This window comes from Mya arenaria, chromosome 12, assembly GCF_026914265.1.
Source record: "Mya arenaria isolate MELC-2E11 chromosome 12, ASM2691426v1".
Classification (NCBI taxonomy): domain Eukaryota; kingdom Metazoa; phylum Mollusca; class Bivalvia; order Myida; family Myidae; genus Mya; species Mya arenaria.
The window spans coordinates 59,347,687-59,368,133 of NC_069133.1; the positions used below are offsets into that span (position 1 = coordinate 59,347,687).

Here is a 20,447-nt window from a genome sequence, read left to right on the forward strand (position 1 = left end):
TATAATTGAATTATTAATTTGATATTGTAGTGAAGAACACGCTCGTGAATAAATGTGTTAATTGTGTTTGGCTTTCGGGCTTGTCCCTGCATATTTCATTTGACTGTTAAAATGCCAGGCTTATTCAAAGAATTGTAATAATCGTGTTACAAATGTAGAAGGACCCGTTTTATTAAGTGTTTTGCTGGTCGTCAAGGGATTCTCAGTTATTTCTTTCACCCTTGCCAACAGAGGCACAGTGAAATTAACGCTGTAATATTAAGCCTCAAAGTGTCGTGGTGTTAAACTCGGCATTTCTACAAACGGCAAAATGTACAATATACAATGTAGGTTACACACCACCATTGTCATTTCCTCTATAATTCAATGTGAAATGATTATTTTTAGACAACATTTAAAGGCATTTCGAGCGAATGCAGACTATGATAAACATATATATGTTTAAAGTACAAGCTTTAAATTACCTTTTAAGCCAATAAAAAGGGGGGGGGGTCAAGTTATTCCTATGAAAAATCTCTCCACTTGAAAAATAAACTCTAAAAATTGCACAGTCCGCCATGACAGTTCTTCCAAAATGACCTTTTAACTATAGGGCAGCAGTTTATGCTTAAATCTCTATTCTAAATGATAAATCAAGCAATAATAGATACTCAAGTTATAAGAGTTTCAGGAATAATGATATTTTGATTTACAGTGTATTGAGCATGTGAAAACATGTCTATCAGTCATAAAAACATTATTTTTTTATTGAGAATTTTCCACACAACGGATGTACATATGACGCAATGGTGACGTCATACCTGTATGCAATGGTAAGTGTTGCACATAAACATACAACTTGCCAATTAACGCAATTTAATATAAACACATATTCTTATTTTATGCGCTTTAATTAACTGCAAAATAACAATTTGCTGTAAAAAGTGTTTATCAATTGAAATACCATATAATTATATATTGTATGTTTTGGACTGAAATTACATGCCTATCAATAAATATATTACATTCCTTGTGATAATTTAGAAATACTTTTGTAAGAGTTTTATGGGCACGTACGGGCCCTTAGTCATATAAACATGTTCCTTCCAATGTCGCAAGTCCATGTCTTCAAGATGGCTACACTCTACCAAAGGATTTCTGAAAATACAAACAATATATATAAATATATGAAAATAATATAGCTATAAATATATGAAAATAATATATAGATATAAGAAAAGAACATGCATATATATATTATTACTATTATTATTTTCATTTCGAAAACTTATCTCAATAAAAAGGGTATTTCGCGCAGTACCTTTTCCGTATCACATTACATGTTACCTCCAGTACATCACTAACATGTCTGTTACAAAGAGACGGAAAAGAGAACGTACCCATTTGCAAAGTTTATACTTTTCACATTTGTTTTAAAACCCAATACAACTCACTTTTTTGATGGAATTTCAAAAAGGTTTCTGGCAACCAGTTTTGTTGGCTGTGTATGACACATTATATTGGATAGTTTCATCTTTTTCACTTCGTTGAGTTGTTCTGTAAATGTCATATAAAGATAGAACCTTAAGAAATATGTTAAAATGAATTACAAGAAATATTCTAAGTACATGGCAATATCGTGTGCACATTTTTCTTAGTAGTTATGAATATGTAATAGTAACGGCACCCTCTACCGATTAATTAAAACTATACACAACGATTGTGAAGGATGAGTACAATCAGTCGTACCATACTGTCAACCTAACGTCAATTACGCAAGCTAACCGTGCAATAAGTCGTGTGTGTATGTTGAAGTAGCGCTCTTATGTATCCGCAAGCTTCCGGTTGCACGGTAGCTTGTATATTAAGCGCCGCCTAATTGGGACCGAACAATGCACGAATACAAGAAACGAATGGCAAAAATCTCCAACGAGGTAGAAATGACAAAAAAAGAGTATTCGTTTTAAACTCAATACCATAATTACTTGAAATGAAATAAAGGTTCCATTTGAATAAATGACACTACACTTATATTCCAGTGAATAAATTAATGCTAGATTATTCGTCGTCTCTGAGTTGATAATTGGATCCCGATATTCACAAAGATAGGAGTAAAACTATAGTTTCCATGCCCTTACCAAATGTGAAGCCTGTTCTCGGGTAGTTGTTTCCATGCCCTTACCAAATGTGAAGCCTGTTCTCGGGTAGTTGTTTCCATGCCCTTACCAAATGTGAAGCCTGTTCTCGGGTAGTTGTTTCCATGCCCTTACCAAATGTGAAGCCTGTTCTCGGGTAGTTGTTTCCATGCCCTTACCAAATGTGAAGCCTGTTCTCGGGTAGTTGTTTCCATGCCCTTACCAAATGTGAAGCCTGTTCTCGGGTAGTTGTTTCCGTGCCCTTACCAAATGTGAAGCCTGTTCTCGGGAAGTTGTTTCCGTGCCCTTACCAAATGTGAAGCCTGTTCTCGGGAAGTTTTTTCCGTACCCTTACCAAATGTGAAGCCTGTTCTCGGGTAGTTGTTTCCGTACCCTTACCAAATGTGAAGCCTGTTCTCGGGTAGTTGTTTCCATGCCCTTACCAAATGTGAAGCCTGTTCTCGGGTAGTTGTTTCCGTACCCTTACCAAATGTGAAGCCTGTTCTCGGGAAGTTGTTTCCATGCCCTTACCAAATGTGAAGCCTGTTCTCGGGTAGTTGTTTCCGTACCCTTACCAAATGTGAAGCCTGTTCTCGGGTAGTTGTTTCCGTACCCTTACCAAATGTGAAGCCTGTTCTCGGGTAGTTGTTTCCGTGCCCTTACCAAATGTGAAGCCTGTTCTCGGGTAGTTGTTTCCGTGCCCTTACCAAATGTGAAGCCTGTTCTCGGGTAGTTGTTTCCGTGCCCTTACCAAATGTGAAGCCTGTTCTCGGGTAGTTGTTTCCGTACCCTTACCAAATGTGAAGCCTGTTCTCGGGTAGTTGTTTCCGTGCCCTTACCAAATGTGAAGCCTGTTCTCGGGTAGTTGTTTCCGTGCCCTTACCAAATGTGAAGCCTGTTCTCGGGTAGTTGTTTCCATGCCCTTACCAAATGTGAAGCCTGTTCTCGGCTAGTTGTTTCCGTGCCCTTACCAAATGTGAAGCCTGTTCTCGGGTAGTTGTTTCCATGCCCTTACCAAATGTGAAGCCTGTTCTCGGGTAGTTGTTTCCATGCCCTTACCAAATGTGAAGCCTGTTCTCGGGAAGTTGTTTCCGTGCCCTTACCAAATGTGAAGCCTGTTCTCGGGAAGTTGTTTCCGTGCCCTTACCAAATGTGAAGCCTGTTCTCGGGTAGTTGTTTCCGTACCCTTACCAAATGTGAAGCCTGTTCTCGGGTAGTTGTTTCCGTGCCCTTACCAAATGTGAAGCCTGTTCTCGGGTAGTTGTTTCCGTGCCCTTACCAAATGTGAAGCCTGTTCTCGGGAAGTTTTTTCCGTGCCCTTACCAAATGTGAAGCCTGTTCTCGGGTAGTTGTTTCCGTACCCTTACCAAATGTGAAGCCTGTTCTCGGGTAGTTGTTTCCGTACCCTTACCAAATGTGAAGCCTGTTCTCGGGTAGTTGTTTCCGTGCCCTTACCAAATGTGAAGCCTGTTCTCGGGTAGTTGTTTCCGTGCCCTTACCAAATGTGAAGCCTGTTCTCGGGTAGTTGTTTCCGTGCCCTTACCAAATGTGAAGCCTGTTCTCGGGTAGTTGTTTCCATGCCCTTACCAAATGTGAAGCCTGTTCTCGGGTAGTTGTTTCCATGCCCTTACCAAATGTGAAGCCTGTTCTCGGGTAGTTGTTTCCGTGCCCTTACCAAATGTGAAGCCTGTTCTCGGGTAGTTGTTTCCATGCCCTTACCAAATGTGAAGCCTGTTCTCGGGTAGTTGTTTCCATGCCCTTACCAAATGTGAAGCCTGTTCTCGGGAAGTTGTTTCCGTACCCTGACCAAATGTGAAGCCTGTTCTCGGGAAGTTGTTTCCGTGCCCTTACCAAATGTGAAGCCTGTTCTCGGGTAGTTGTTTCCGTACCCTTACCAAATGTGAAGCCTGTTCTCGGGAAGTTGTTTCCGTGCCCTTACCAAATGTGAAGCCTGTTCTCGGGTAGTTGTTTCCGTGCCCTTACCAAATGTGAAGCCTGTTCTCGGGTAGTTGTTTCCGTACCCTTACCAAATGTGAAGCCTGTTCTCGGGAAGTTGTTTCCATGCCCTTACCAAATGTGAAGCCTGTTCTCGGGTAGTTGTTTCCGTGCCCTTACCAAATGTGAAGCCTGTTCTCGGGTAGTTGTTTCCGTACCCTTACCAAATGTGAAGCCTGTTCTCGGGTAGTTGTTTCCGTGCCCTTACCAAATGTGAAGCCTGTTCTCGGGTAGTTGTTTCCGTGCCCTTACCAAATGTGAAGCCTGTTCTCGGGTAGTTGTTTCCATGCCCTTACCAAATGTGAAGCCTGTTCTCGGGTAGTCCTTACCAAATGTGAAGCCTGTTCTCGGGTAGTTGTTTCCGTGCCCTTACCAAATGTGAAGCCTGTTCTCGGGTAGTTGTTTCCGTGCCCTTACCAAATGTGAAGCCTGTTCTCGGGTAGTTGTTTCCATGCCCTTACCAAATGTGAAGCCTGTTCTCGGGTAGTTGTTTCCATGCCCTTACCAAATGTGAAGCCTGTTCTCGGGTAGTTGTTTCCATGCCCTTACCAAATGTGAAGCCTGTTCTCGGGTAGTTGTTTCCGTGCCCTTACCAAATGTGAAGCCTGTTCTCGGGTAGTTGTTTCCATGCCCTTACCAAATGTGAAGCCTGTTCTCGGGTAGTTGTTTCCATGCCCTTACCAAATGTGAAGCCTGTTCTCGGGAAGTTGTTTCCGTGCCCTTACCAAATGTGAAGCCTGTTCTCGGGAAGTTGTTTCCGTGCCCTTACCAAATGTGAAGCCTGTTCTCGGGAAGTTGTTTCCATGCCCTTACCAAATGTGAAGCCTGTTCTCGGGTAGTTGTTTCCGTACCCTTACCAAATGTGAAGCCTGTTCTCGGGTAGTTGTTTCCGTGCCCTTACCAAATGTGAAGCCTGTTCTCGGGTAGTTGTTTCCGTGCCCTTACCAAATGTGAAGCCTGTTCTCGGGTAGTTGTTTCCGTACCCTTACCAAATGTGAAGCCTGTTCTCGGGTAGTTGTTTCCGTGCCCTTACCAAATGTGAAGCCTGTTCTCGGGTAGTTGTTTCCGTGCCCTTACCAAATGTGAAGCCTGTTCTCGGGAAGTTGTTTCCATGCCCTTACCAAATGTGAAGCCTGTTCTCGGGTAGTTGTTTCCGTACCCTTACCAAATGTGAAGCCTGTTCTCGGGTAGTTGTTTCCGTACCCTTACCAAATGTGAAGCCTGTTCTCGGGAAGTTGTTTCCGTGCCCTTACCAAATGTGAAGCCTGTTCTCGGGAAGTTGTTTCCATGCCCTTACCAAATGTGAAGCCTGTTCTCGGGGAGTTGTTTCCATGCCCTTACCAAATGTGAAGCCTGTTCTCGGGTAGTTGTTTTCGTGCCCTTACCAAATGTGAAGCCTGTTCTCGGGAGTTGTTTCCGTGCCCTTACCAAATGTGAAGCCTGTTCTCGGGTAGTTGTTTTCGTACCAAAACCTGTCCCCAAATTTCACATCTTGAAACTGTCTGGCGTTAATGCATGCAAATGTCGGGCCCATACGACTGCCTGGCAATAACATCTCTGCCAAACCAACGGAGTATAAATCGATGTCGTCAGGGTGCCTGCATGGAATTTAAGTTTGTGTAATTGAAAATCTATGTACTTATAAATGTGTTTTTGGTCCAATGAAAATAGAATTACTTGAACAGCTGTTAGCCATGTTTTCAGACAAGGTTGAGTTCGAAATAATTTAAATGCATGTGCGTGGAGTTCTACTCTGTGTTATGAAATTTATGCGATCATTTGTCTTTATGATCTAATATTATTGACTGAACAACATAATCTTCCAAACCACTGGTTTTGTTACACGTTAAAATACGACATTATATGAGTTGTACATAAACATGTAATGTGTGTCCTTTATTATTGGGAATCAATGCCATCATGTTTTAAATTAGTGATATGCATTATTCCATACACATTACCACTTACATATATACATCTGCGAGGGCTTTTGCAGCATCAGGATGAATGTCTACCACTCCTCCAGGTTTTGAAAGGAAGTGAAAGGCAACCGGAAGTCCACACCACTTCCGCCACGCGTTGTAGCCTGGGATACCATGATCGCGACCTCGCTTCGTATTTAAAAAGGATATTGCTTTTAGTAGTAGTAGTAGTAGTAGTAGTAGCAGTAGCAGCAGCAGCAGCAGCAGCAGCAGCAGCAGCAGTAGCAGTAGCACTAGTAGTAGTAGTAGTAGTAGTAGTAGTAGTAGTAGTAGTAGTAGTAGTAGTAGTAGTAGTAGTAGTAGTAGTAGTAGTAGTAGTAGTAGTAGTAGTATTATTAGAAGTAGTAGTAGTAGTAGTAGTAGTAGTAGTAGTAGTAGTAGTAGTAGTAGTAGTAGTAGTAGTAGTAGTAGTAGTAGTAGTAGTAGTAGTAGTAGTAGTAGTAGTAGTAGTAGTAGTAGCAGCAGTAATAATAGTAGTACAGAAGTCGTTATAAAATGTTTCATCCGAAGGCTCCTTTACCATAAAATATTGTTTTCGGTTCGAAAGTCTCATAATTAATATACATTTAGAAAAAAACATAATTTGTTTTTCATGATTATCTAAAACAACGTACCTGTATATTTAAGGCGGCAAGATCAAAACTCTGGCCAGTATCGTCCAGAAACAGGAAGTCCCTGATCGCCGGCTCGAGAAACCGATCCTGTTTGCCTCCCCTGTGTGTAGTCAGCCACCTGTTGACGTCATCACTTCCTCGTCCTCCGTTTTCTAGAACCTTGTATAAGACAACAGTTCTAAAGTTAAAATCAAGTTATAATAAAAGCTGCAATAAAAGCAAGCATTTAGCATCTAAAGTATTCCCATCTCAGTTGTTGTCCAAGTCGCAAGCATCTTTAAGTAAGTCATGTTTCTTTAGAACCCGAGTTTAACCAGTTTGAGATAAGATGAACAATGCGGCAATATAACTAAGTTAATGGCGTTTCAAGCGGGTAACCGGTTTACACAAAGATGCCAGTGGAATTTATTAGAAATCCTATTTATAAAAAATTGTGACTTTATTTTTCAATAATATTTTATGCATACTATAGGACCACTAATTTTCCTTAATTCTTCTTATATAATGTATTCTACGGCGATATTGGTATACGAATTATTCATATGTTGTCATAACTTATGTTCAATTTGTATTATATCCGTGATAATGTTATATATGTGTATAGATGCTCATGCATTTATTATTTTAAAAGTAACCACTTACTGAGTTACAAAGCGCCCGCCTCGAACACAATTTAAAAGATGTCATTTTCGAAACGACGTTACGGTCTCAAATAATTAGGCTCAAAATACAATTAGCATACACTGAAACAGTATCCTCCAATAACACGAGTCTCTCTGGTTCGGGTCAGGTGATTTAACACTTCAACGCCTTTCCTTTGGTCGATTATTTGTTCCATATAATAATTTAACGGAAGATGTTTTAAGAAATTAAAACGATATCAGGGGGTCCAACGTGAAATGTGTTCGCCGAATTTTAAGTGAGGGAAATTGTGTAAGTGCAGTAGCGATCGAAAAGATAAATAATGCAAATATTCAATAACAAATAGCTAAAACAGGTACAAGAATGGTAAACTTGGGCCGAAAACACAGTTTCAAGTCATGCAATTTTCTATTTTCACTTTGTAAACAATCAATCGTTCAGCTTATACATTCAATAACTTTTTTGTAAAGGCCTCTAGAAAAATAGGTTAAAAAACCGAGAGACGCTTACACGTGTGGTCTCCGGGTAGGCGTATTTATATTGCGAGAAAGGTGATATAACTTACTTACCAGGTGAAAATATATCCTTGAAACACCGAAATTCCTTTCCACGCCGCCATTTTATTCGGCTTCACACAATTTCCCTCACTTAAAATTCGGCGAACACATTTCACGTTGGACCCCCTGGATATTGTAATTGTTAAGCAAGGGTCGGCTTTTTTACTGGCTCATAACTCAAATCGTGGGAATGACCTTGAAGGTAATGAAATCAAAATAATGTGTAAAGAGACGATACATTCAGTAATTAGACTGCATTATATGTACATACTGCATAATCTGCACAGAGATTGTATACTCTGTACCGATACTGTATAATCTATACAGAGACTGCATAATCTAAACTGAGACTGCATTATCTGTACTGAGACTGCATAATCTATACTGAGACTGCATTATCTGTACTGAGACTGCATCATCTGTACTGCGACTGCATAATCTGTACTGAGACTGCATAATCTGTACTGAGACTGTATAATATATACAGAGATTGCATAATCTGTACTGAGCCTGCATAATCTGTACTAAGACTGCATAATCTATACGGCGACAGCATAATCTGTACTGAGACTGCATAATCTGTACTGAGACTGCATAATATGTACTGAGACTGCATAATCTGTATAGAGACTACATAATATGTACTGAGACTGCATAATCTGTACTGAGACTGCATAATCTGAATAGAGACTACATAATATGTACTGAGACTGCATAATCTGTACTGAGACTGCATAATCTGAATAGATACTACATAATCTGTACTGAGACTGCATAATCTGTACTGAGACTGCATAATATGTACTGAGACTGCATAATCTGAATAGAGACTACATAATATGTACTGAGACTGCATAATCTGTACTGAGACTGCATGTTCTGTACAGAGACTGCATGTTCTGTACAGAGACTGCATAATCTGTAAAGGGATTGTACAGTTGTCAAACTTATTTTATGATCTTATTTGGTGACGACAGGCCAATACAACCCAATAACAAGACAACCCCCATAATTCACATACATTCCAATAAAGGTTACACACCACCATTGTTATTCCCTATATAATTCAATGTAAAATTGTAATTTTTAGACAACATTTAAAGGCATTTCGAGCAAATGCAGGTTATTATAACCACATATATTCTTAAAGTACAAGCTTTAAATTACATTTCAAGCCAATAAAAAGGGGGGGGGGGGGTCAAGTTATTCCTAAGAAAAATCACTCCACTTGAAAATAAATCTCTAATAATTGCACCGTCCGCCATGACAGTTCTTCTAAATTGACCTTTCAACTATAGGGCAGCGGTTTATGCTTTAATCTCTACTCTAAATGGTAATCCAAGCAAGAATACATACTTAAGGTATAAAAGTTTCAGGAATAATGATAGTTTTGATTTACAGTGGATTGAGCATGTGAAATCATGTCTATCAATCATAAGAACATTTTTTATTGAGAATTTTCCACACAACGGAAGTACATATGACGTAATGGTGACGTCATTCCTATAACTAAACCCGTCCCTGCATTTTTTATGAAAAACACTTTCGATTAGTCCTTCATACATTAATACACCCAAAGCAAGCTCAATCTGATAGTCTGTGTCAGGTTTTCCAGTTTCACTGCCTGTCACCCAAGTGCCTGTGCGTCTGTAGTTTCTAAGGCGTTTTGGCCCAAAATGCCATTCTTTGAGGTTTTTCAACTGAACCTTGACTCAAATGGCATTCTAAGCATCATATGGGGCAGTTCTACACATCTTTGCACACATTTCAAGTTCTCGCAGTCAAATTTTCACCAAATTTGGACTTTTTCAGTGCTCGTAAGATTGCAGACGTCTCATTTAAAAAAAAAAATAGGCGAAAGTTGTGAAAACCAGGAAAAAGCATATTTTGATTAACCAGACAAGATAAATGCATTTAATTGTGAAAATTTGCCAGAAATAGTGAAATGCAATACATTTCTTACCAAAAATAACACTTTTTAAACACAGCAGTTTGGTCCCTTTTAGGTTACACACCACCATTGTTATTCCCTATATAATTCAATGTAAAATTGTAATTTTTAAACAACATTTAAAGGCATTTCGGGCGAATACAGGCTATAATGACCGCATATATTCTTAAAGTACAAGCTTTAAATTACATTTTAAGCCAATAAAAAAGGGGGGGTCAAGTTATTCCTAAGAAAAATCACTCCACTTGAAAAACAAACTCTAAAAATTGCACCGTCCGCCATGACAGTTCTTCCAAAATGACCTTTCAACTATAGGGCAGCGGTTTATGCTTTAATCTCTACTCTAAATGATAAATCAAGCAAGAATAGATACTTAAGGTATAAACGTTTCAGGAATAATGATAGTTTTGATTTACAGTGTATTGAGCATGTGAAATCATGTCTATCAATCATAAGAACATTTTTTTATTGAGAATTTTCCACACAACGGAAGTACATATGACGTAATGGTGACGTCATTCCTAAACGTTTTCTTTCTATTCAGGTACGGAAGAATACACACGAAACAGTTTGCATACCATGGTAGGTTTGTTGAACGTAGACTCCAGCCTTGTAGTCCTGGGAATCCCTTTCATATTAACACCTCCAATGTCCCCGGGTACCTGAAACGTTAGTATTTTTAGGCAGTACAGAATACATCACAACTCTGGAAATAAGAGTCTTGGTTGAATAAAGATTGCTCAATAACAATTATGGAATATGAAATATTGTTAACGTCCTTTTGCACATGCTTAGACAGTGTTCCTTCTATTGTATAAATAGGGGGTTTTGGGGTATGCGTTTATAGTGGTGATTTGCTTAAAAGGACTCGCTCATATTTTGTTAATTACATTTTTTATGACGAAACAAAGAGAGACAAAGGATTAGGACTGTCAAAACTAAGATATTGACAAATGGAACCCTTCAAAAAGTGTTGTTATATGCTCACTGCCCAAATATTGTCTTTGAAGTCAACGGTTTTGAATAGCGTTATGAACACTTTTTAACAGAAGGCTTTAAGGTAAAATTATCGCACAGGTTATGAATAAGCTTTATTAAATGTATTGCTTAGTTGTACATTGTCAGCGCGGCAGCATTTTATAATTTGCTGTCTCTTTGATTGAAAGTTGAACCAAGTAAGCTATTATCAGACTCGAAATACATTGGTTGATGCGGAATTACGTAGATCAAGTTTAACGCTTTTCCTAAAACTAAAACTAATGATATACCACTCTGGTAAACTGTATTTTAATTTCGAGCGCTATTTCTTAAGATAATTTGAAATAGGCAAGGAAACAGTTACTTACAGCAGAGTGAGCAAACCGGAAGGAGGCCGCACCCCAGGAGTTTCTGATGGTTGGATCAACCTTGGGATTGTACACGTGGTTGAAACCTCTTGGTTTGGAGCGGAGGCCGTACTTGGACATTGTCTTGACTCCTAGGACTGCATGAATAGTTAATATCAAGGTTTAAAGCAATGTATTATGTTACTTTGTATATTCAATATTCAGAATTCACGAATAATTCATAGAACATGTTGAAGACCGATTTTAAACAAAGTAAAATTGTTGATAAAGACAGTTATCTTCTCACATTTAGTTTTTTCAAAGTTAATTTAAGGTTATGATATGGACATCGCTCTCCAAATACTGCAAACATGATCAGGCATTTAGGTTCAAACAATGGCATGAGATAATTGATGTAGAAAATAAGACACAAAACAAACTACCTATAGGCATATATTCGGTAGACGCAATATGCTGATTCAAAGCAGCAATGATTTTTCGCGTTTCCTGGAAAACTGTTTCATCCGACCAATGAGTGTTGAGGTTTCCCAGGATGGTGGCAATACGGTTGTGCTCCCGTAGCATCATGATTTGTGTAGATGCAAGGCTAGGTACCACGTGTATCCGCAGGTCGCCTTTGGCAAAATGTATAAAACTGAATAAAATAGAGTAAATGTAGTATTCATGAATTGTGTAGAAGTAAGACAGGGTATCACGCGGATTGTTGTTTCTTCTGTAATTAATTCGCGGTTAGGATAAGAATATTTAGTTTAATTTGAACTTATTTACAAGCATTGCTTGTGAAGACAGCTTAAAGCTAACGTGATCCATGTCCTATTTTTCCGTCATTAATGTTCCTCTGGTTATGTCATAATAGTCCATAACTTTATCGAAAATGAATAAATATACAAATATTCAAAAGAAATAATAATAAAGGAATGTGTTTCAAAGAGTACAAGGTCTTATGTTTTTTGCCAATTTCAGGGATAAAACATTACAAATTAAAGCAGCAAATTACTGGCCAGTCTAAAGTTTACATCCGTGTAGATGTAGATGATTATCAATCAAACAAACAAAGGTTTATTTGAGATATGTGGCGTTCAATCAATTTGACAGTATCAGAGTATAATAACGAAACTGATTTATTACCACAGATGTTCATTTTTTAAGTTTCTTCCAATGTATAAGAGTAACGACCGGAAGAAACATTCGGACGATAGTATTCATTAAGGTTGTTATCTAAACCTTATTTCAGGTTTAATATTACTATCATGTATTTTGTTAACATTTGATAACATTGCTTATTTTGTATTCATCAGAAAAATATCACTCCAGAAGTTCATAAATTATATAATTGTACAAATATTTTCTTAATTGGAAATATTCCAACAAGTCGAAAGTTTCTGCCTCATTGTGTTTTAAGAGAGATCGGTTTTAATAAAAAATAATTCCATCCATATCATCAGAAAAAAAACGTGATATTTCCTCGTCGAATAAAAAAACGAGGATATCTGGTAATTTCAGTGTAAGATCGTATTCTATTTCACAAGTGTCATAGAAAACCAGAAAGTGAAAGCCACCCGTGAAAATGTATTTTTCTATGACCTTGAGTGAAATAAAATACGATCATACACTGAATTCTTATTTATTGGAGAATAACTGGTATAACAATTAATTTTCTAAATATTCATATCCCCTTTTAGGGCTCCCCCTGTGCTACTCGGCGACCCGTGGGGGTCCCTCGAGCATAGATTTGATCGCCGATCAGAACTGTCGTTCCTATGCCGGCTTGCGGAGAAAATGTGTTGGTGTTTTTTTAAGTTTATTATTTTCTCGTGTGAACAGGTAATGTCTTTACCATGAAGCAGGTATCTCCAATATTAAGATCGTGATCAGCTCCAATACTGTGAACATATAGCGTCATATACATATACATATTCATATACATGAACTAGGTATCTCTATGATAAAGAGCGTGAACACGTGGTGTCTCCGGAATTGCATCGAGTATGTACGTATATTACTTGATTTGAACAATGACTATATAACATAATCCGTGTAAAAATTAATATAATAATGACTTTTATTGTAATTTGTTTGGTGTATTCAATCTATAACTTACTCATCCTTACCTGATTTCATGCAATAGTCACTGGGAACATCTCGTTCACAACTAGTCTGGTCTTTTGTTGGGATAAAGGCGCCAGAATCTGTCATCTTTAACAACCCTGAATTGAAAAAAAAAACTTCCAGAAGGGTTAGAATTTTCAGCAGTCATGATCACTTATGATCTTCGTATGTAATTATATACGTTAAACAACTCCACCCTTCAGATTTGATAAAACAACCAGCTCCAACTGTGGATTAACGTTAGGGAAAATATCCCAGATCGCTAGTGTTTAAAATAGTTTTAATATTCATCCTCAACGACTTTATGCATATGGTATCTTAATATCCATTATAACTTGGTTTGCAATCTTTTGTGTAGTGATTAATTATCCTGTTTGTTTTTAACTTTGACCATTTCGGTATTAAATGAGAGTAAATCTCTGATTGCTAGGCTATTTTCATAGCTGGGTTGGAGTTTCAATTGCATTATTGACATGCTATGTACCCACCTCCTTTAAATGTCCTCAATGTTTTCATTGTGTCGTGATCGGTTCCATACAGGTAGCTGGCATCAATCACAGCTGTTGCTTGGTTTATTTGCTGGCGTTGTGCTGTTTAAAAATTGTTAAACAATTTAATCAGCAAATACATTTTAGTTCAGTTATGCTTTCCGGTGGTTTATAGAGATTTATCAGTGAAATAAAAATGATATTTCACTGTTCAAAACTGTTTTGTTTTTTTTTTTCACTGTTTTTTTTTTTTTTTAATTTCAGCCCGCTTTCAATTCCAAATCAAATGCCATCGCGCACAGAGCTGGGACACAATTGTAACGCCGTCCTTTCCGAAATGACGTTACATTCGCATACAATTAGGCTCACTTTTCTGAAAAACTACAATTGATTGTCATTCAATATCCTTCTAAGCATTCATTAACAAGAAAAAAGTTAGTTACAGTGAAAAATCGTTATATATTTCACCGAGTGAGTAACAAAAGCTATATGTTACGAATGGCGTAGCGATAAGTGAAATAGTTACTTATGGTGTTCACAGGGAAACAAACAAATATCCTCTGTTTTTTCTTCGTAGCTGATATTTAGAATTAGCGTTAATTCCTCATTAATCATTTTCTTCAAAATGTTTGTCAAAAGTGATATTAAAAGTCTACAAAGAAATATTAGAAATGCCGCGTCAATCTCTTATCATTTTCCCGAACGGAAACATGCAGATGGCTGGCGACAAAGATTGATTGTCATAATGTCAAGTTGCTTGCATCGAGTTAATGAAGTTGAATAAAACATTAGTCACAAACTCAATAACGAAATTATTCTGTCGTAATTCTAGTCGTATAAATGAACAGTACAAATAGTTATAGCATACATTATACGTCCTTGCCCTATATTAAACACAAAATACCTCATATAAAGCTTATATATACTCGCGCAAATCTTACATTTTATAAGCATTCAATTTGCTATGAATTTAGTGATAATAATTTCAATGAAAAACATTGATGATATTTTTCCCTTACAAATTTTGCAAAAATCATCCCGTGCTGGTGCTGACCGTACAAAGTTCATGCATGTGGAGAGAAACCTCGGGTCTCCCTTAGGGATATGTATGTGGAAACATGGCGCCCTCTTCGCCCGTAGACTGGCATCAATCCGGCAACACTGTATGTCATTCTCTTTGTGACCTTAAATATACCGATATACCAATTGGTGATACATTAACAAAACGACTTGCACTTTCAGGCATCATTTAAACAATTTTCAGAATTGTTGCATTATGGTTGCATTTCAAAGTAGAGATGTTCAGTTAGCATTAAACACTCATGATATTCTTTAATGTAATGCTACCATTGTCAAAATTAAACAGGAAGGATTCATAATGAAAGCACATAATGGTAATACTCAATTAACAACCGCTGTGTAATGACACGTCTACAGCGTCTATCATTAAATGGTTTAATTAAAGTGTATATCATAAACCTTTCACAACAGGTGTGTCAATCATATCATGATCCAATGTCTGTCCCCACTGCATGACCATGGCCGAGTCGACTGGTTCCAGCAGGTCAGAGACACCGCCATTATGCAGCACGTTACTCACATGGCGAGCGCTTGGGAGAGGAGAACCAGTGATGCTGAACTGACGGGGTGTGCCCACACCTTAAAAGAGGATTGCTACTATTTGGATTAGATAGATACAGTAAACTTTTGTAAATGTTACAATAATTAAAAAAGTACCTAAGTACTGAGTGAATGCTCAATTACTTAAACTTTAAACGCCCGTGTGATGGCGCAGAGTGTTTGCCCATCGTAACTACATACTTTATTCTAATATGGTTATTTACAAAGAAAATGTTTCTCGTAACCTCAAAGAAATCCATACCGTCATGGTAAACAGGTGGCATATATCGAGCTTGAGGTCGTTCCGCCATTCCCCAGGTTATCTGTTTGATATTGTTACAGGAGCCATCGATTGTCCTATAGCGTGTCGCCACGTCACAGGCAGGAAGGCGGGGCTTGCAGTATCGAGAGGCAAACTCCGCCCACGTCTTTACAAACTTAGGATCAGCTTGTAACTCTTTAATTGTCTTACCTAATCTGTAAATAAGATTTGCCAATATTTTAATCTGAATATCGTGGATGAATTAACATAAAGATAATGAATGAATGTCTTATCTCAATGGGTGTTCCGCCGGAAACATACCATACATGTACCCATATGGACAATCAAAATGTGAATGGAACAATGATATGGGTTTGATAACAATTATTTATTTTCAGTATTGATTTTTCAACAACATACAGGTTGCGAAACATTACTTGTACGGAAACATGTACGAAAGGAATTCATTATGTGCAGAACGTCATCCAGGTTTGTGTATTTTGAACAAGTTTAGAATTACATGCACGATGGCGTGTGGGATGTGAATTATGCGGTCACGATGTTTAAACTGAACGGCAACTTGTATGGGTATGCAAGTTCACATACACGTCGGGTATCCCAACTGTCTACTACCAACTCCATCTACCACGTTCATTTTAAAAACAACGAAAAAAGTGTATAACAATTGTGATATCTGTTTCGATGCAGCTAGCAAGATAAACGCTTTCTTGGACTGTTCGACGTTCAACTTCTTTATCCAACCGAACATGTTGATAAAGTGACCCCTTCTACGCCTCTGTTCGCCGTCAACTCCTGTCACGATTAAATAGATATTTTAATAAACCGTTTTAAACTTGAATGCTTTAAAATATGTATGCATTTCTCTTATTATTTTGTTGCTTTTATATTTTTGCTTTGCGTTATATAATTATGGCATTTCCCTTGATTAATTACTGTATGGGTTATTTTAAAGTTAGAAGACTTAATTTCGAATCAGATGATATACAACAGTTAATAACTTAGTACTTAATTCTAAATATTAATTCATGTGCATTACATCGCCAGCCAAATAGTATTATAATTCCAATTCCGCGCATGAATTAATCATGCGGTTAACTAAAAATGCCGAATAATATTTGATATATCATTGCAAACAAATGCAAACAATAGGTATTCAATACCTGCCTAAAACGTAACCAAAATATTGGTTGACTTAACCATACACAGACCCGTCGTATGCATTTCCTGATTGATTGCTATCTGTTTTGCCAGACTTCCTTCAGCTGTCTGAAAAGCGTGGTCTAATGCGTGACGCAAATCCCGGTGGTGCATCACGTGACTTTCAGAGCCGACTTCCACTACCATGCCCGTCGCTATGACGACCAGGAACATAAGCATCGTGGAAACCTCTGAAAAATAAGTTAAGTCGTTTTATCAAATGAAACAGATTTTAAAAAATCACTCTGCATGTGTAAACTCGTTGTCGGCAAATATAAAACTACAGCCAGATCACACCTGTGCATTTCCATGGTAAACATGGAAATACTCGGCCGTTCTTTGACGTTTGGTGTTTAAGTCTTTGATAGTCGACAGTCTGAAAACTATAATAGTAATGTCATTTTACGTACTCGAACCATCGAGCCACATACTATCTCGTGATTTTATCCACCCATTCGTGATCATGTTTAATGTTGACGCTGGTGACCCTACATTAATTTGTTATTATGTGAAAGGGTACTGCTCTCTGATTACTAAATGGAGAACAAATGACCCAGATCACATATGTTTGACATCATTTTACATATTTTAAATCCACACATACAACCCTTTCAACTTATACCAATATAAATTATTTGACACCAGAAATACAAAATTCAGATAATTGAGTATCGAATACTTTCAACACGACAACAATTTTGGTGTTGTTTTTGCCTAAAGATGGTTACTATTTGGCCAGCAGAACATGAACAAATAAGACCGTGCATTTGAAAACATATCATATCAAGGAATGTGTACCGAGGTAAATGATGTAATTAAATAATACTTTTAGTTCATCTATAGCTTTAAATTGCATCATTTTCCACGATATGATGGGGAAAAGCTCGAAGATGAATGTCAGGATAAGCTGCAAAGCCAGTTTTTATGAAGAAAACTCATCCTTTTAATGCAAGGTACAAAACTTGTTTTTTTAGGAAAATTATCGAATATGGTCGAGCAGTTGCTTCGTACCATGGGGCCAAATTGCATAACTATATTTTGAAATTCGTAAAATGTTCGGAAGCTCCTAGATAACACTTAAAACGCAGGGATTCCAATATGTTTTAATGTGTATTCTAATTTCCATTATTCTGTCATGAACATTTTGCTACTTAAAAAGGTGTATTACTGTACACTACTTTTTAGTTACTTCTATAGATGTCAAACTGATCGAATACATTAATTTGTCACAACTTTCATCTTAAATTGTTTGAACACATTTGTTTGCATTAAATAATTACGTTCTGTAAGTTGTTTTAATGCCAGGTCCCATAAACAATTCAGAGTGATTTGCAACATAAATACGAATTAATTAATAATGTTTTAAGGGGCTGTTTCCAAGTTCATTTAACATCATTAATGTCATAAGTACATGGCCAAAATAACATGAGTACATATACAATACAACATCATGAGGCATTACAAAATATATTGGACATAATAATACAGATTTTCTAAATATGAACATTTTTATGTTATTGAAACTTTAATATCAAACATATATAAATATATATGGAGGAGAACATAGTGTTACATTCTTATACTAAATTTGTTAACAATACACTTGAGGAATTTACATAATTTTATGAATTTTGTATCATCATTGGGATTGATATTCATAATTTCTTCAAATTTCAAAACATTAGGAGATCGGTATAATCTTATTCTGTATTCGTCAAAATAGCTACATTCTAATAAATAATGAAATTCATCACCAATACTCTTTTTATCACAAAGTTTTATCGTTCATTTCTATTTTGTTCCAGGTTCCTACTTTAATTGGTAGTCGATTATTTCTTGTTCTGAATTTTACTAAATATTTCAAAAACTTAGCAGGTGGTTTAACTAAATATTCTTCGAATTCAAATTTTTCCTTAAACAGTCTATAGCTACAACATTTTCTTTACGTATTTAAAGTAGAATACCACTAGTTTTTTAATAGATCAGATAATTTCATTTGAACGGATTTTTTGAGCCATAATGTGTTTGGAAACTCATGATTTCCCCAAATATTATTCATACCACATTTAACAAATATATTTTGTATATGTTTTATCCATTGAAATTCATTGTTTTCTAATTATATTGTCATACATTTATCTACTAAGCATAACATAATATACAGATACTGGAAGTTTTGTACAGTGTGGGACTATAACCTTTGACCAATAACTGATCATTTGTGTATTAATATCTATTTGCAATGGCTTTACACCGGATTCGACATATAACATGCAGTTTGGTGTACTGCTTTTAATATTAAGTACATACTTCAAAAAGTTCAACTGTACTGTATTTACGTAGCCCCACACTTAACAACCATATACAAATCAATTTGTAGGTCAATAAATAGATATACTGTTTTTGCTTTTTAATAGACTGAATATGGCCTTTGTTGCTTGCTTTGCAATATGTTCTTTATGTTTACAAAAAGAACCACTTCTACCAAATATCACTCCTAAATATTCATATTCAGACACTACATCAATATTAGCATTAAAAAGAGTGAACTCGTATCTTGGCAATCTACCTCTGGTTAATATAAGAAGTTTGGTTTTTGAGGTATTGACTGTGAGTCTATTTTCGTAACAATAATTTTCATATACATATAGAGCATTCTGTAATTCGTCAGCACTTGGTCACTAGGTCATACAATTAAAAAAAGATAGTTGTCAAAAACTTACATTAAGTTGACATCGTTGTGTATAACGCATCGAAGCTTATTTACTGGTGTATCACTTCGCTTACGACACCTGCATCATTCGCAGTCAAGACCGAAATTTACTACGGTTGTCTACCACGTAAATCCCAGTAAGTTTAAAATAGCGTCAGTATATTTATCTGTACTCATAAACAGATATTATTTAAACTCGGAAACCAGTATGTTCTATTTTTAAACAGTGAAACTCAGATGAGACAGCAACATGATTGTTGCGTTCATTATTTTAACCATGTAACGTGATGTTTTATTGGCCTCCAAGTAGCTTGCATTGACAATTCATTGGCTAGTTTTGAGGAAATAATGTATTTGTCGATTTTTAAACCTCTGGTGTCTAGTTCCTTTAAATGCGTGCAGCACATTGGGTTTGATCATTCAATTCGTGTTCGAATAGGTTTTTAAAAATTAGCTCAACTCTGGAACACGTAGGCAAGGGTTCTGTTCATCAGCATGTCCAGTGGTCTGCTTTTATATTGAGGTTACTTATGACATAGTCGAAAGCTTTGTTTATTTGAGCTTCTTTTGAATCATAATTGTAACATAATAATGCCCATACAGCAATCGAGCTTAAAATTCTCGTTTAATAATGAAAATGTACGTACCTTTTATCATATTATTTCTATGCAATTACACTTTTTATTCCATCAGTTTACAACGATATTAATAGTAAGCCATGTTTAGTTTTATTTGACACTGTTTCTTACATTATCTTATTTCAATTGTTCAGCTCAAATATTAATTAAATGAAATGCTTTAGAACAGAAAACAGTTTTTTTACTGTTAATTTCTGT

The 20,447-nt window shown here is 36.7% G+C and overlaps 1 protein-coding gene across 1 annotated transcript; it reads right to left on the reverse strand.

Moving 5' to 3' along the window:
* Positions 1-889: 889 nt before the first annotated feature.
* On the reverse strand, positions 890-20,447 carry LOC128210211 (peroxidase-like). Its single transcript, XM_052914412.1, has 16 exons — positions 20,259-20,447; positions 16,910-17,089; positions 16,364-16,493; positions 15,681-15,895; positions 15,278-15,457; positions 14,818-14,982; positions 13,799-13,900; positions 13,313-13,408; positions 11,624-11,815; positions 11,202-11,338; positions 10,434-10,517; positions 6,706-6,864; positions 6,078-6,220; positions 5,538-5,707; positions 1,434-1,536; positions 890-1,137 (listed from the first exon to the last, which is right to left on the reverse strand). Exons 1-16 carry the CDS (start codon positions 20,266-20,268, stop codon positions 1,020-1,022), a joined length of 2,184 nt encoding a protein of 727 aa, XP_052770372.1. The 5' UTR covers positions 20,269-20,447; the 3' UTR covers positions 890-1,019.